The sequence below is a fragment of the Aquarana catesbeiana genome, linkage group LG02 (genome assembly GCF_042186555.1).
Source record: "Aquarana catesbeiana isolate 2022-GZ linkage group LG02, ASM4218655v1, whole genome shotgun sequence".
In the NCBI taxonomy this organism is placed as follows: Eukaryota; Metazoa; Chordata; class Amphibia; order Anura; family Ranidae; genus Aquarana; species Aquarana catesbeiana.
Genome location: NC_133325.1, coordinates 192,433,266 through 192,450,538, shown reverse-complemented (window position 1 = coordinate 192,450,538; position 17,273 = coordinate 192,433,266). Strand labels below are relative to the sequence as shown.

Here is a 17,273-nt window from a genome sequence, read left to right as displayed (position 1 = left end):
CGGACCGGCTTCAGAAAAGTTATTTATACCGATTTCTTCTTTACAGGGCTCGATAGGCTAGTTTTAGATTGTGGATGTCTGTAGATGCAAGGATTTTAATTTTAGCATGGACTTCCACTTTAAAGTAGAACTATAGGCAAAAACTTTTTTTTTTTTTTTTTTTTTTTAGATAAGTAATGGCGACATACATCAATCGACATTTGTACAATCAGCCTGTCGTTTTTTTCCTGAACTATCAGTGCTATAGCCAGAAACTCTGGTATTTCCCAAACAATTCCAGCTATAGCCAGAAACACTGATCATTCTATTTTGACAGCAGGGAAGGCTTCTTGCTATCAGAATGCAATCTCACAAAGGGAAGGATTTCCCCATCCACCTCGTATATGTGGATGGACTGGGTCTTTAACCCTTGTCAGGTTTGGGGAGATTTACTCGTTGGGGAGATTTACTCTAACGTCCTGTCCTATAGCCAAAACAGGAAGTGGAAGGAAATCCTTGCAAATGATGTGAGTCCTTTTAGACCTCCCTAGGTTTCCAGAATTAGTGTCTCTGTTGGAAGATTTCCCTTCTATTTCTTTTATTGGGAACAACCCCAAGATTTTGAATTTTCTTTTTACTTTCAGTTTTGCGTTCAATGGTAACTGTAAACAGGACAACTGGAGAATGTTAATCTCTGATAATGATAAATGGGACAAAGAGACTGAACTACTAAATTGTTTTTGTTTAAAGTGCACAAATACAGCTACAATCACTGTAAACCCAATTAATTAGGACAATACATAATCGTTGAGCCAGTTTTATAAATGTAAGAGCATTATGAATTGCCACTGAGAACAGTAAAGACTTGGGTCAAAAGGTGCCTAGGAACAGTACAGGTATGCAAAAACATATGTTGTAATACCTGTTGCAACTAGGAGGAGAAAAGAAGCTGGCAATGCATACAAACCTAGTGTATGACAAGTAAAGAGAGTATGAGAGATACATAAGATAGGGGTGAAAAGAAAAGGAGAGTAGGTATGGAAAAAGGGTGGGCAAATTAAGTCCCCAGGGCTCGGAAGCCACTGCTGTGTGTTACTAGTCAAAAGCTATGGGGAAAGGTGGGAATGGTCAAGACCATGATTACTGATGATGCAATCCACCCATGGGGTCCATACTTTAAGAAGGTTAGCGTGAGTATCATTTGAGAATATTGGTTAGCTTCTCAGAGACCAGGGATATGCAATTAGCGGACCTCCAGCTGTTGCAGAACTACAAGTCCCATGAGGCATAGCAAGACTCTGACAGCCACAAGCATGACACCCTGAGGCAGAGAGGCATGATGGGACTTGTAGTTTTACAACAGCTGGTGGTCTACTAATTGCATATCCCTGTCATAGACCATGATTCCCATCACCTTTTGTTTGACCTTGGAAAAATTGATAGAGGGTTGTCTCCACAGTTTTGCAAGTGTCTGCCTGGCATCCACAAAAATTAAAATTCACCGACTTTCTTTCTCTTAGAAGGGTCAGAGACTTGGTCTATGGAGCAGGTCTTCCCTTGGAAGCCAAAATAGATTTGTGTGTACTGTAGGACAGATCGTGACATATTGTAAACCCATGGGCTTGCTATAGGACAGTGCCAACAGATATTGAGAAGTGCCTCACTCCCCTATGCCACAGAAGCAGTTAGAAGATGCGCTTGGACAAATTTTAGCAATCTGTCCAGTCATGTACCAGCATGATAGAACTTCATCCACTTGCTGAATGCAGTATGTGTGTGTGTGTATATAGTGGTATACCGGGGGGTTATTGCTGAAGAGAACCCCGGTATTGCTGATCAGATGGTGCAGCCGGCTGGTCAGAGGCAATAAGACCAGACCGTCTCTGATCGCCTCTATGGCCTTGGAGGACCAGCGTGCTGACGTGTCACCTCTGGTCCAGGATGGAAGTATACTTTTTTTTTTTTTTATATATCTTTTTGCTTTTGACCCCAAAACTCTACGTAAGGAGGACCTGTCATCCTTATTTCTATTACAAGGAATGTTTACATTCCTTGTAATAGGAGGCACGCTGGCCATTATAAAAATGTCAGTAGTGTTAGCTGTAGAATGAGTTTTGCAGTAGCATTTTTCAGCCCTTTTTTTTTTTTATTTTTTTTTTTTAGCAAAACTATACTCCTACAAAAGCTTATGGCTCAAATGCTGATAAACACAGAATAGCCACGTATTTTCAGTGGTTTTTGGCATTTTAAGCTTTTATCAGCGTTAGAGTGTATTTACAGCTGAAAAACACCTCTTAAAACCCACTAGTTCTGTTTGTTTTTTTCAGCCAGAAAAAACCCTCCCTGCCAAAAAACACTAACAGCCTATGTGTGCATGGATACATAGGATAACATGCTGGGGGGAGGTTACTGGCTCTAGAAAAAACGCCTGAAGCCAAAAACGGCAGCTGTAAAAATGTCCAGTGTCCATGAGGCCTAAGGCTGGGTTCACACTGCTGCAATGGCAGACATCACATGTGATTCGCAGCTCACTGCTGTTCACATCACATGCGATGTCTGTGCGGTGCGATATCAGCCATACAGATAGTATGGCTGATATCGCACCGCATTCGGTCCAAACACGCACAGGACCCTTTTTGTTCGGACCAGAATCGGAGTCAGTGCGATGTGGGAACCCGCAGTAGATTCGCAGCGTTCCCGCACCGCAGCAGTGTGATCCCAGCCTAAAAGTGGTAAAAAAAAAAACCTAAAGGGACAGTAATAAAATAAGTAAATGGTGTTCCCACCACACACGTGATGTATCGCCGCGAATGTTGGAGCGAGATCAATAATTCTAGTGCCAGACTTCTTCTGTAATTTGAAATGAGAACCTGTAAAGGCGTTTAAAGTGTCCCTATAGACCGCAATTTGCTGTCATTCCACGAGCGTGTGCAGTTTTAAAGCGTGACATGTTGGGTATCTATTTACTCAGTGTAACATTATCTTTAATACTATACAAAAAATTGGAGTGTATATATTGTGTGTTTTTTCCAAAAAAATTGCATTTGATAAATCGCTGCACAAATACTGTGTGACATAAAAAATTGCAATGATCACTAATTTATTTCCTAGGGTCTCTGTTATGTTTGGAAGTTATAAGTGATTTTCTAGCACAAAATACTGATTTAAACTTGTAAACAAAAAGTGCCAGAAAAGACTTGGTCTTCAGGTGGTTAAAGTCATTTTCCTAAGCTAAGATGTTGAGTGAGCAACAGTCTCCCGAATTCTAGACCAGTCATTGCAAAGAATTTGTCTAAATGACCCTTCCACCCCCCAAAAAAAAAATTAAAACAAAATTTTATTTAACCTTGCATTCAAATTGTATTTTTAATTTTTTGGGGCTCGTTTTCAGTTATACACATTATTGGTGGGAAGTATATCTATAAAATTTCATATTTAGCTGTTAGTGTTGCACAGACACATTTTTCACAAAATTTAGTAGAATCTCTACCAGGTTTTGTTGCTGTGTATTTTCCCGAGTGACTCCCGCCCCTTCATTTTATTTTGACCTGGTGTCATAGAAACAGAGTAAGGGGGAATCTCCTATGGAATTATTTAAATAATTGACGTGTAAAGCAGACACTAGAGTGCTATCCAATCCTCTGGGCACAAAGAGAAGGAAGATCCAAATCGAAATTCAAAAGTTCGCTAACACAAGGGAGTTTATGAAATTTCCACGTTTTTATTATATACTATAATGGAGGTATAGCAGTATACATACACTCCAGTGCAGTTATGTTAACATTTCAGATCTGTAATAAAGTATTCTCAAGCTGGAGACACTGCTTATTTCAGTACTGATTATTACAGATCTGAAATAGAGCTATGTAGTTGCATTTTTACTGCTGCCAAAAGATTCCTTATGCCGCGTACACACGATTGGAAATTCGGCCAGCAAAAGACCGATGAGAGCTTTTGGTCAGAAAATGCGACCTTGTGTGCTCAATCGGTCTTCTGCTGGCTAAATTCCAGCCAGCAAAAGATTGAGAGCATGTTCTCAATTTTTCGGTCGGAAAAAGTTCCTATCCGAAAGAGCGATCGTCTGTAGCAATTCCGACGTGCAAAATTCCTACGCATGCTCGGAAACAATTAGACGCATGCTCAGAATCATTGAACTTCATTTTCTCGGCTTGTCGTAGTGTTGTTGTACGTCACCGCGTTTTTGACAGTCGAAAGTTCAGCAAACTTTTGTGTGACTAAAGACTAACTGTTTTTTGAAATTATCAATGCTCCCTGCTGAGACCACCGCCTGTGGAAGGGAATTCCACATCCTGGCCACTCTTACAGTAAAGGACCCTCTACGTAGTTTATGGTTAAACCTCTTTTCTTATTTTAATGAGTGGCCACGTGTCTAGTTAAATCTCCTTCCGCGAAAAAGTTTTATCCCTTTTGTGGGGTCACCGGTACGGTATTTGTAAATTGAAATCATATCCCCTCTCAAATGTCTTCTCCAGAGAATAAGTTCAATGCACGTAACCTTTCTTCAGTAATATCCTCCAGACCCTTTATTAGCTTTGTTGCCCTTCTTTGTACTCTCTCCATTTCCAGTACATCCTTCCTGAGGACTGGTGCCCAGAACTGGACAGCATGCTCTAGGTGCGGCCAGACCAGAGTCTTGTAGAGTGGGAGAATTATCACTTTATCCCTGGAGTTAATGCATGCCAATATTCTGTTTGCTTTGTTAGCAGCAGCTTGGCATTGCATGCCATTGCTGAGCCTATCATCTACTAGGACTCCCAGGTCCTTTTTCCATCCTAGATTCCCCCAGAGGTTCTCCCCCTAGTGTATAGATTGCCTTCATATTTTTGCCACCTAAATGCATTATTTTACATTTTTCAACATTAAACCTTATTTGTCATGTAGTTGCCCACCCCATTAATTTGTTCAGATCTTCTTGCAAGGTTTCCACATCCTGCAGAGAAGTTATTGCCCTGCTTAGCTAAGTATCGTCTGCAAATACAGAGACTGAACTGTTTACCCCATCCTCCAGGTCCTTTATCAATAAATTTATATAGGATTGGTTCCAGCACAGAACCCTGTTGGACCCCACTACTGACCATTCCGAATATTCCCCATTTATCACCACCCTCTGAACTCACCCTTGTGGCCAGGTTTCAATTCATATACTCGCCCTATGGTCCATGCCAACAGACCTTATTTTGTACAGTAAACGTTTATGGGGAACTGTCAAATGCTTTTGCAAAATCCAGATACACTATGTCTACAGGCCTTCCTTTATCTAGATGGCAACTTGCTTCCTCATAGAAGGTTAAGAGATTTTTCATGAATCCATGCTGATTACTGCTAATTATACCGTTTTCATTATTAAAATATTGTATATAGTGCCTTATACCCTCCAAGAGCTTGCATACTATTGATGTTAGGCTAACTGGTCCGTAATTCCCAGGGATGTATTTTGGTCCCCTTTATAAATATTGGTGCTACATTCGCTTTTCTCTAATCCGCTGGTACCATTTCAGTCAGTAGACTGTCAGTAAAAATTAGGAACAATGGTCAGGCAATTACTTGACTGAGTTCCCTAAGTACCCTCGGGTGCAAGCCATCCGGTCCCGGTGATTTATTAATGTTAGGTTTTCTAATTCTGTCCTCTGTTAGCCATGAGGGTACTTCCTGTGATGTGTCATGAGGAAAAGCACTGAAGTTTTGGTTACTAAAGCCCCCCGATTCCTTCGTGAAGACTGAGGAGAAGAATACATTTGATACCTTTGCCATCTCCCCATCATTTCTAACCAGATGTCCTTCCTCATTCTTTATGGGGCCAAAATGGTCTGTCCTCACTTTTTTTACTGTTTACTTTTTTTTTGCTCTTCTCCGTTGTGTCTTTCATGTTCTATCTTAGCCTCCCTAATTGCACCCTTACGTTTCTTGTTGCATTCTTTATAAAGTCTGAATGCTGATAATGATCCCTCGACCTTGTATTTTTTAAAGGCCATCTCCTTTGCTTTTATATGCATTTTTACATTGGAGTTAATTCATCCAGGACTTTTGTTCACTCTTTTAAATTTATTACCCAATGGGATGCACTGGCTAATGCTCTTATTTAATATAATTTTAAGGCCTCTTTCAGACGAGCGATCCGTTCAGGTCCGCCTGTCAGTTTTTTAGGTAGACCTGAGCGGACCCTCCATAGACATCTATGGAGCGTCGGATGTCAGCTGACATCCGACCCGAAAAAGTGTAACGGAGGAAAAACCTACTTTTCCATCCGTTTTCAGATCGGGTGACGACGGACTCTACGGTCCGTCGTCATCCAATCCCCCATAGGGGAGAGCGGCACTGTGACAGGTCCATCGCTGCACACGTGTGCAGCGACGGACCTGTCATCTGCCTGCTCAGCGGGGATCCACGGAGCAATCCCCGCTTAGCAAGCTAATGTTCATGGGGCGGATCATCTCGGATCCGTCCCGTGTGAAGGAGCCCTAAAGTGAACCCATCTCTTCTCCGTGTTCTTTGTTCCTAAGTTTTTATCCCAATTTATTCCTTCTAGCAAGGTTCATAGTTTAGGGAAGTTGGCTCTTTTGAAATTCGGTGTCTTTGTATTCCTCCTATGTTTCCTATTTGTGTGATTTATACTAACTGAAGCCACTGACCTGTGATCGCTGTTTCCTAAATTGCCCTAAATTTCCACATCCGTGATCGGGTCTGTATTGTTAATCAGTAGATCTAGTAATGCTTTATTTCTAGTTGGTGCGTCTACCATCTAAACCATGAAATTGTTCTGCAAGACATTTAGGAACTGGCGAGCCTTAGATGAATGTGTGGTTCCCTCCGCCCAGTCTGTCTAGATAATTAAAATCCCCCATTATGATGACCCTTCCCAACCTTGCTGCTAATCCAAATTGTGATAGGAGGTCTGCCCCCTCACTCAGGTTAGGGGGCCTATAGCATACTCCCAGTATTACATTCCCCTTGGCTTCATCCCTTTGGAGCTCTACCCATAAGGATTCCAACTCCTCCCTAGTTCCCTTAGTGATGTCATCTCTCACATTCACGTGTACATTATTTTAAATGCGGCACCCCTCTGTCAGAAAACAGCTCAGAGGGCGGAGATCGCTGGACTAACCTTGCATGGTGCACAAAAAAAATGTAGCGTGTACCTGGCTTCTGTTTTGCATTTTTTTTTTTTTTTTCAACCTACTCTGAACGAAAAAACTAAACATGTATATCCTGCATAAAGGAGTTGTAAAGGTAGAAGGTTTTTTTATCTTAATGCATTCTTTGCATTAAAATAAAAAGCCGCCTTTGTGCAGCAGCCTCTCTCAGCCCCCCCTAACACTTACCTTACGTCACTCTCTGTCCAGCAATGCCCATGACTGTCTCAGCCGTCCAATATTCTCCTTCATGATTGGCTGAGACACAGCAGCGGTGCCATTGGCTCCTCCTGCTGCTGTCAAAGTCAGCTAGCCAATCGGGAGAGAGAGGGGCTGGGTCAGGGCTCAGTATCTGAATGGACACAGGGAGCAGTGACTCAGCTCGGGTGCCCCCATAGCAAGGTGCTTGCTGTGGGGGCTCTGAACAGAAGGCAGGGGCCAAAAGCACAAAAGAGCGACCCGAGCAGGAGGATCTGGGTTGCTTTGTGCAAATCCATTGCAACAGAACAGGTAAGTATGGCATGTTTGTTATTTTTATAAGAAAAGAAACTAGACTTTACAATCACTTTAAAGTGAGTGTGTTAAGTTTTGAATTAATTTTACTAAAAGACTTAAAGTAGAACTCTGGTATTTTAAAAAGGCTTCCTTCTTGCCTCCCCTCTCCCACACCAGTTTTCTTTCCCCTTAATACATACCTTTTACTGTTGGGTCCATGACACTGACATCCTTCCAACCTGACAGAGTGAAGTTTTGGGGGATCAAATGAGTGTTTGTAGGAAGAGCTGCGTTTTTTTTTTTTTTGCTATTCTATATATTTTGATTTGGGAAGCTGGAGTTCCACTTTAAGCTTGTACCTTTTCGCTTTTGACAAAAGGTTTGTACCAGTTGATGGGAAAGACAGGTCCTCCTTTTTCCCATAAACATTCTAATGACTCAGGATTATGCAATTTATTTTCGCAATGCAAAAGTGATTGCAAAATCTGTGATGGGAAAGAAAAAAGATTTTTTACTTGATGATAAAGCTTTTTAAACAAGAAGTGCCAGAGAACTAATTCTGCTTACTGCTAAATCATAAGTTCAAGAACCTGTTGCTCTGATGCTTGAATACCCAGTGACTGTAAAAAAATAATGTAATCAGAGAAGCTTGTTAGCCAGCACCATGAGCTGCCTCCACCTTGTTGATGCTTCTCTGCAGTCCCAACCCTGCTGTAGCAGCCTCCCAAAACCGAGTAAAGTTGCAAACATTCTGGAAATTGTATAGCGTTTGCTGTGAAAGTGATTGGGCATAGCAACTGGCTGTGCGGCAGAGAATAATGCAATATGAGCCACTCTTGGAGTATACAAATGTTCCCCTATGTGCAGGAATACCAGTCTTTTCCGGCAGTTAATAGATCAGGACAGCAAGAGAGTAAGGTAAATGCCTTATGATAAATACTTTGCAAGAGTGTGAAAAAATAGATTGCACGGTGCTATAACAGCCTTATACACTAATCAATCTAATAAGTGCAACATCAAATATACACAAACTGGCCACTTTATTAGGTACACCTTGCTAGTACCAGGTTGGACCCCCTTTTTACTTTCAGAACTGCCTTAAAGTGGTTGTATACCCCATTTATGAAATCAGACCTGGGCACATATATCTGTAGTGTTTACTTCTCTCTCCAAAGCTCAGAGTGCCATGTCTTTCTGCTGCTCTGTTCCTCTGTTACCTGCATGATGACTTCTGACAAGTTCACAACACATGAGAAAAAAATCAGCTGGAAATTTGTGGGGAGGGAGCTCAGCGATAGATAAGCAGTACAGCTCTGCATGTACACCGTGTATGCCCAGACTCCACACCCAGTGCTGGAACAGTAAGAAAGAGTTGTAACAGAATGTGCACTTTCTAAAGATTGTAGAAAGGGAAAGACAGCAGATATACATGTAACACTTGTGTAGGAAAATTTGTTTCTTAAATTTATCGGTGTATCATTTGAGGTTGTTCACGTCATTAGGTATAGGAGAGGGTTTACATCCACTTTAATTCTTCATAGTATAGATTTAACAAGGTGTTGTAAACATCCCTCAGATTTTGGTCTGTATCGCTATGATAGCATCACGCAGTTGCAGATTTGTTGGCTACACATCCATGATTTTAATCTCCCGTTCCACCACATCCCAAAGTTGCTCTATTGTATTGAGATCTGATGACTGTGGAGGCCATTGGAGTACAGTGACCTCATTGTCATGTTCAAGAAACCAGTAGTGAGATTTGAGCTTTGTGACATGGTGCATTATCCTCCTGGAAGTAGCCATCAGAAGATGGGTACACTGTAGTCATAAAGGGGTGGACATGGTCAACAACAATACTCTGTAGGCTGTGGCATTTAAACGATTGGTACTAAGGGGCCCAAAGTGTTCCAAGAAAATATCCCCACATTATTACACATAGTTACATAGTCAGGTTGAACAAAGACACAAGTCCATCTAGTTCAACCAAATAAGAAAAAAAAAATCAAACAATTGTTCACCTACAATTGATCCAGAGGAAAGTGAAAAACCCTAGCAAAGCATGATCCAATTTGCTACAGCAGGGGAAAAAATTCCTTCCCGAGAAGCAATCCGATAGTCCCTGGATCAACTTTACCTATAAATGTTGGTACCCAGTTATATTGTGTACATTTTGGAAAGAATCCAGGTCTTTTTTAAAGCAATCTACTGAGCTTGCCAGAACTACCTTTGGAGGGAGTCTATTTCACAGCTCTTACTGTGAAGAAACCTTTCCGTATTTGGAGATGAAATCTTTTTTTTTTTTTCTCTAGACTTAAGGAATGCCCCCTTGTCTGTGATGACCTTAAAGTGAATAACTCAACACCAAGTATGGACCACTTATGTATTTGTACATGTTGATCATATCCCCCCTTAATCTCCTCTTCTCAAGAGAATATATTCAGTTCCTCTAATCTATCCTCATAGCTGAGCTCCGCCATGCCTTTTATAAGTTTGGTTGTCCTTCTCTGCACTTTCTCCAGTTCCCCGATATCCTTTTTGAGAACTGGTGCCCAAAACTGAACTGCATATTCCAGATGAGGTCTTACTAATAATTTGTGCAGGGGCTCTCTGGAGTCCATGCCTCACAATACAAGAAAGGACTTTGCTCGCTTTGGTAACCGCAGGTTGGCATTGCATGCGGTTATTGAGCTTATGATCTACCAAAACCCCAATATCCTTCTCCACCGTTGATTCCCCCAGTTGTACTCCCCCTAGTCTGTATGATGCATGCATATTCTTAGCCCCCAAGTGCATAACTTTACATTTATCAGTATTAAACCTCATTTGCCACTTACCCCAATTCGACAGTGCATTGAGGTTGGCTTGTAAACTGGAGACGTCCTGTAATCCACTGCATAGCTGGGAGTCATCTACAAAAAACAAAATTTTTTTTTTTTTTTTTTATATCCCAGAACCTATATTTAGAAAGATATATTAAAAAGTAAGGGTCCCAACTCTGAACCCTAGGGTACACCACTGACCATTCAGAGTAAGAATCTTTAACCACTACTCTCTAAATTCGTTTTTCTTAGCCAGTTTTCTGTCCATTTACAGATTTCTTTCCAAGCCTGTAGACTTTACCTTACATTAGCTGTGTGTGGGGAATGTCAAAAGCTTTTGCAAAATCCAAGTATACCACGTCCACAGCCGTCCACTTACCACCTCATAAAAAGAAATCCGGTTTATTTGACAACTTCTGTCTTTCATGAATCCATGCTGTCACTTACATTTTTTTTCCAGAAAGAACTAGACTATGTGGTCTTTTTTATTAAACTCTCCAGTATCTTCCTGACTATAGACCACTATACACCTGAACCTTTGACAAAGGAAGTATGGATCCATGCGTTCATGTTATTTATGCCAAATTCTGACCCTATCTGAATGTCGTAGCTGAAATCAAGACTAATCAGACCAGGCAACATTTTTCCAACATTCTGAGCCTGCGAATTGCAGCCTCAGTTTCCTGTTGTTTGCTGACAGGAGTATCACTCAGTGTGGTCTTCTGCTGTGGCCCATCTGCTTCAAGGTTCGATGGGTTGTGCATTCAGAGATGGCGTTCTGCATACCTTTGGTTGTAATGAATGGTTAGTTGAGTTACTGTTGCCTTTCTATCATCTTGAACCAGTCTGCCCATTCTCCTCTGACCCTAGAGATGGTTGTGCGTGAAAATCTCAGTATATCAGCAGTTTTTAAAATACTCAGACCAGCCCATCTGGCACCAACAACCATGCCATGTTTAAAGTTGCTTAAATCCCCTTTCTTCCCCATTCTGATTCTCTGTTTGAACTTCAGCAGGTCGTCTTTACCACGTCTAGATGTCTAAATGCATTGAGTTGCTGCTGTGTGATTGGCTAATTAGCAGTTTGTGTTACCAAGCAATTGAACAGATGTAACTAATAAAGTCACCAGCGAGTGTAAATAACCAAAATATACGCTTCTGAAGCAACAAACTCAATGAGTAAACTCGCTGCGTGCCTTCATTAGGGAACCTTGATGAAGTGAATTAATGACGTAATGTAGGACAGAATGCCAAGAGATGACACAATGGTGCTGCTCTGGTGTTACTAGCCACTAAACCCCTGGAAGATTTACCCCCCCCCTATGACCATGACATTTTTTACAATACGGCAGTGCGTCTAACTGCCAATTGTGCAGTCGTGCGACACTGCACCCAAATAAAATTGATGCCTTTTTTTTTTTTTTTCCCCACATATAGAGCTTTCTTTTTGGTGGTATTTGATCACCTCCTGCTTTTAGTTTTTTTGCACTATAAACGAAGAACGACTGCCAATTTTGAAAAAAAAAATTTTTTTTTTTTACTTTCTAATCTAAATTCCCATCCAATAAAAAATTTTTAATAATCCAAATCAAATTTCTTTATCAGTTTAGGCCAATATGTATTCTGCTACATATTTTTGGTTAAAAAAAATCCCAATAAGCGTATATTGATTTACGCAAACCTTAGTGTCTACAAACTATGGGATATATTTATGGAATTTTTATTTTATTTTTATTTTTTACTAGTAATGGTGGCAATCAGCTGGACTGCTTTGCAGGAACACAGGATTAATGCCTTCTGTAATGACAATCTACCTTATTTACATAGGCAGAACACTGTTCTGCCTGTGTACAGAACTATCAGCGGGTGCTGGTGGACATGCACCGACATCTGGAAGTGCAGGATCACGTATGTATGTGTGTGTATGTATGTAAGCGAAAAAAGCGAATGTTTTGGCGTTTTTTGCTGGCATTTAGCAGTGTTTAGCCTAGTGTGTAAGCTACGTTACGGAGCGAGGCCACTGGCATCCTGATAAAATCCTATGTGGGCATGAACACATAGGATCGCATGCAAGGGAGTTTAGAGGCAGTTAAAAAAAAGTCTGCCCAAAACAGCAGCTGTAAAAATGCCCAGTGTGCATAAAGGCCTAATGTGAGTGAGTTTTTAGTCCCTGATCACATATAGGCAATTTGTAATCAAGTGTAGAATTTCCGCAATTCTGTCAGCAATGCTACATAGTGTTAAGACACAGGTTTGGGTACCACCCTGACTAGCACCCCAAACAGAGCAATTGTCGCGCAATGTAAATGTGCGAGAATCACAGCAAAATTCGCATGTAAAATCATGCCTCGCCCAGGGCCAAGATTTGGTCCTTGAGCTTCTTTAGTGCAACACACACCCATAGGGCAGACTATTTAAATTAATGGGCATGCTCTATGCGCGACATGCACTTTTGCGTGTGATATTCCTCCATGCTGTTTGTTCTGAGAGAGAGAGATTAATCCTCCATTAGAGCCCATCCCTGTTTTGTAAAGGGACTTTGCACATCTGATCTTATATTAAAATGGTTGTAAAAGCTGTTTTTATTTTTACCTTCATGCACTCTTTGCATGAAGGTAAATAAAGCTTCAATATGCAACTCTCCCCCTTATACTTACCTGAGCGCAATCCAACGATGTGCAGGACAGCAGCTGCTGTCCCAGCTCTCTGCCGCCCCATTGGCTCAGAGACAGCAGTGGGAACCAATGGCTCCTCCGCTGCTGTCATTTACAGCCAGTGTGGAGTGAGCTGGGGGCGGGGACAGGGAGCTAGCCCATACAAGTATCATCCCCCCGTGCCCCCCCCCTCCCCCAGTAAGTGGCTTGCTCGAAGAGGGGAGGAGCCAGGAGTACCGAAGGGGGGCCCAAAAAGAGGAGGATCAGGCCTGCTCTGTGCAAAACCACTACACAGAGCAGGCAAGTATAACATGTTTGTTTTGTTTTTTAATAGGCTTTATTATCACTATCATAGAAGGTGATAATTTTGTCCATGGGAGTTAGTGATCGTGAACATTTTATACATCTCTATGCTTATCTGTGTGTGGATGTTTATTTTGAAGGAAGATGGGCTAATTGACATTTTATTTCATCTGCACTATTGTTTCGTGTGTGTGATTATTTTGATTGGTTATTTCTATTTGAGTTTGCACTACTTAGATTGGTGTAGAAGGTTTTTATACCATGGTGCAATTTATTTATACTTTTGTTTTTTCATGCTCTTGCAAAGTTTATCAACACTTTGAACACCACTGTTGGTAGATTTCTTAAAGTTGGTGAGAGCAAGATTTATTTATCAATTATACACCTTATTGTACCTGCTCTAAAGCATCTGCATGGAAAATACCCAATGCTTCAGGGTATGGGAAAACCGTCTCCCACGATGCAGTGCTCTAGGTGGCAAATTATTCTTCTGTCCCTCTGTGTGCGATGGAGGGGGAGATCTGATCATACTAAGCTTGGGATAGACACAAAGAAAGGGCCATCTGATGTATAGTTGGAACATTCTCATATAGCTCTGGAGATAGATTTAGATAGAAAAGTGAAACTAATATATAAATTGGATTAACTAGATTCCCTTTTGACCTATAAATGGTTACATTTGTATAGCAATAATGTTTCAACAGGATTACTGGCTGGGATGAGGGCAAGGTAGAACTTCCCAGTACAAAGTTTTTACCCATAAAGAGTTGTGTCCCACCTACGTTTCTATGTGCTGATCTAAGGCCCCTTTCACACTGGGGCGGTGGGGGCGTCGGCGGTAAAACAGCGCTATTTTTAGCGCTGTTTTACCGTCGTTTTTGCGGCTGTATTCGGCCGTTAGAGGTGCGGTTTTAACCCCCGCTGGCGGCCGAAAAAGGGTTAAAACCACTCGCATAGCACGGCTATAGCCGCGGTATAGCTGCGCTGCCCCATTGATTTCAATGGGCAGGAGCGGTGAATACACCGCTCCTTCACCGCTCCAAAGATGCGGCTTGCAGGAGTTTTTTTTCTTCTCCTGCCAGCGCACCGCTTCAGTGTGAAAGCCCTCGGACTTTCACACTGAACAAACAGCAGCGGCTGTTTTGGGTCGGTTTGCAGGCGGTATTTTTAGCGCAATAACGCCTGCAAACCGCCCCAGTGTGAAAGGGGTCTTTGAATCCTATCTTTTGGGTCAGGTTCCGAGGGTCGCTTAGATTTTTTTTTTTTTTTTTTTGCACCTGCTTTTTATCTTTTAGCAGGTCAACTGAATCGCGGAAACATGACAAATTCACCCAGGCCTCATCATTGTAATCGGCACGAAAATGTTATGCGTTATATGTAATGATTTGATGGGTGGGGTAGCCAGGATATGTGAAAAGGTGTGCTATCCGACATTGAATATCCAGGTTTATGGTTGTACCAAGGGCCCACAATAGACTTCCCAAAGAAAGATCTCGTTTTTTTCATTAATAAAAAAAAAGTTTTAATATGATTATTTCAATAAAATTAAAGTTTTTCAAAAAGAGAGATGGTGTATTTGCAGTATTTTTGCTGCATCTGAAAAGTCCTGGCCTTTTGTCAATTTATATAAAATACTTGTGCATTATTATGCATCCTTATGTTAATAATAATATTAAAAAAAAAAAATCAACCAATGTGACTGATATTTCAGCTATTACTTCTAGTGCAGTGATGCTAAACTCAAGAAGTCTGCCCTGGAACTAATATACAATGAAATAACTTTTCAGTGTGTGTTTTATCACACAACTGATTTGCTTTGCTACAGTGACCCTTTTCAGCATATACATTTAAAAATAGCAGTCTTCACTATATTGTATGTTTCAGTAAGCATTGTTACTGATCTTAATATTTTTTTAAATCCCTTTAGCACTTAGATGTCTGTGCTCTAGCTGCATCAAATCGAACTACACATGTGAGACAGACGGAGCCTGTATGGTCTCAATTGCCAATATGGACGGAATGAGACATCAAATGCGAGCATGCATTTCTAAGAGTGAACTTGTACCTGCAGGAAAGCCATTCTACTGTCTAAGTTCAGAGGACATCCGCAACACTGAATGCTGCTACACAGACGACTGCAACAGCAAGGACCTCCTGGTGCCCACTGGTATGAATTTAATTTTCATGTTAGTGAATATCTTTGATGTTCCTGTCTGCTCATCTGCCTTTATTGGGGTTTGGGGTCCTTAGTTTCCCTGCTTGGGTTTTTTTATCCGTAAACAGGAGTAAAGATATTTACTCTGTTTAAAAAGTTTTTAGACTCTGTGAAGATAGAGCTAGAAATTCAGGCAGAGATACTTTTGCTGTTTGGTCAAGAGATATAAATTACCAAGTAATTCAAACCACCAGGGACCACCCACAACTGAAATATTCATCTTTGTGTGGTCTTATTCTTTATACTGATTTAAGATATCCACAATATATAGTATGTTGCCTAGTTGGAGAACTTGGAGTGCAGACGTGTGTGATACATACATACATCATACATACAGTATCTCACAAAAGTGAATACATCCCTCACATTTTTATAAATATTGTATATCTTTTCATGTGGCAACACTGAAGAAATTACACTTTGGGGTTGATTTACTAAAGGCAAATCCACTTTGCACTACAAGTGCGCTTGGAAGTGCAGTCACTTTAGATCTCTGGGGAAGCTCTGCTGATTTTATCATCCAATCATGTACGAGCAAAAATGCTGTTTTATTTTCCTTGCATGTCCCCCTCAGATCTAAAGTGCCTGCACTTCCAAGTGCACTTGTAGTGCCTTTAGTAAATCCCCTCCACTACAATGTAAAGTAGTGAGTGTACAGCTTGTATAACTGTGTAAATTTGCTGTCCCCTCAAAATAACTCAACACAAAGCCATTAAAGTCTAAACCACTGGCAACAAAAGTGAGTACACCCCTAAGTGAAAATGTCCAAATTGACCCCAAAGTGTCAATATTTTGTGTGGCCACCATTATTTTCCAGCACTGCCTTAACCCTCCTGGGCATGGAGTTCACCAGAGCTTCACAGTTGGAGTCCCCTTCCACTCCTCCATGAGGACATCACAGAGCTGGTGGATGTTGGAGACCTTGCGCTCCTCCACCTTCCGTTTTGAGGGTGCTCAATAGGGTTTCGGTCTGGAGTCATGCTTGGCCAGTCGATCACCTTTACCCTCAGCTTCTTTAGCTAGGCAGTGGTCGTCTTGGAGGTGTGTTCGGGGTCGTTATGTTGGAATGGTGGCCCAGTCTCCGAAGGGAGGGGATCATGCTCTGCTTCAGTATGTCACAGTACATGTTGGCATTCATGGTTTCCTCAATGATCTGTAGCTCATGCAGCCCCAGACCATGACATTCCCACCACCATTTTTTACTGTAGGCAAGACACGCTTGTCTTTGTACTCCTCACTTGGTTGTCGCCACACATGCTTTACACCATCTGAACCAAATAAGTTTATCTTGGTCTCATTAGACCACAGGACATGGTTCCAGTAATCCATGTCCTTAGTCTGCTTGTCTTCAGCAAACTGCGGGCTTTCTTGTGTCTCACCTTTAGAAGAGGATTCCTTCTGGGACGAGAGCCATGCAGACCAATTTGATGTAGTGTGTGGCGTATGGGCACTGACAGGCTGATCCCCCACCCCTTCAACCTCTGCAGCAATGCTGGCAGCACTCATACATTTATATCCTATGACGCTGAGCAAGTGCACTCAAGTTCTTTGGTCGACCATGGAGAAGCCTGTTCTGAGTGGAACCTGACCTGTTAAACCATTGTATGGTCTTGGCCACCTTGCTGCAGCTCAGTTTCACGGTCTGGGCAATCTTCTTT

At 41.6% G+C, this 17,273-nt stretch overlaps 1 protein-coding gene across 1 annotated transcript in view; it reads left to right on the top strand.

Annotated features, from left to right (window-relative positions):
- The window catches only part of ACVR1B (activin A receptor type 1B), a 95,857-nt gene that overhangs the window by 41,381 nt on the left and 37,203 nt on the right, over window positions 1-17,273 (top strand). Inside the window, exon 2 of the mRNA XM_073614111.1 lies at window positions 15,328-15,567. Within this exon, the coding sequence (XP_073470212.1) occupies window positions 15,328-15,567 (240 nt within the window). The remainder of the gene's footprint in view (window positions 1-15,327; window positions 15,568-17,273) is intronic.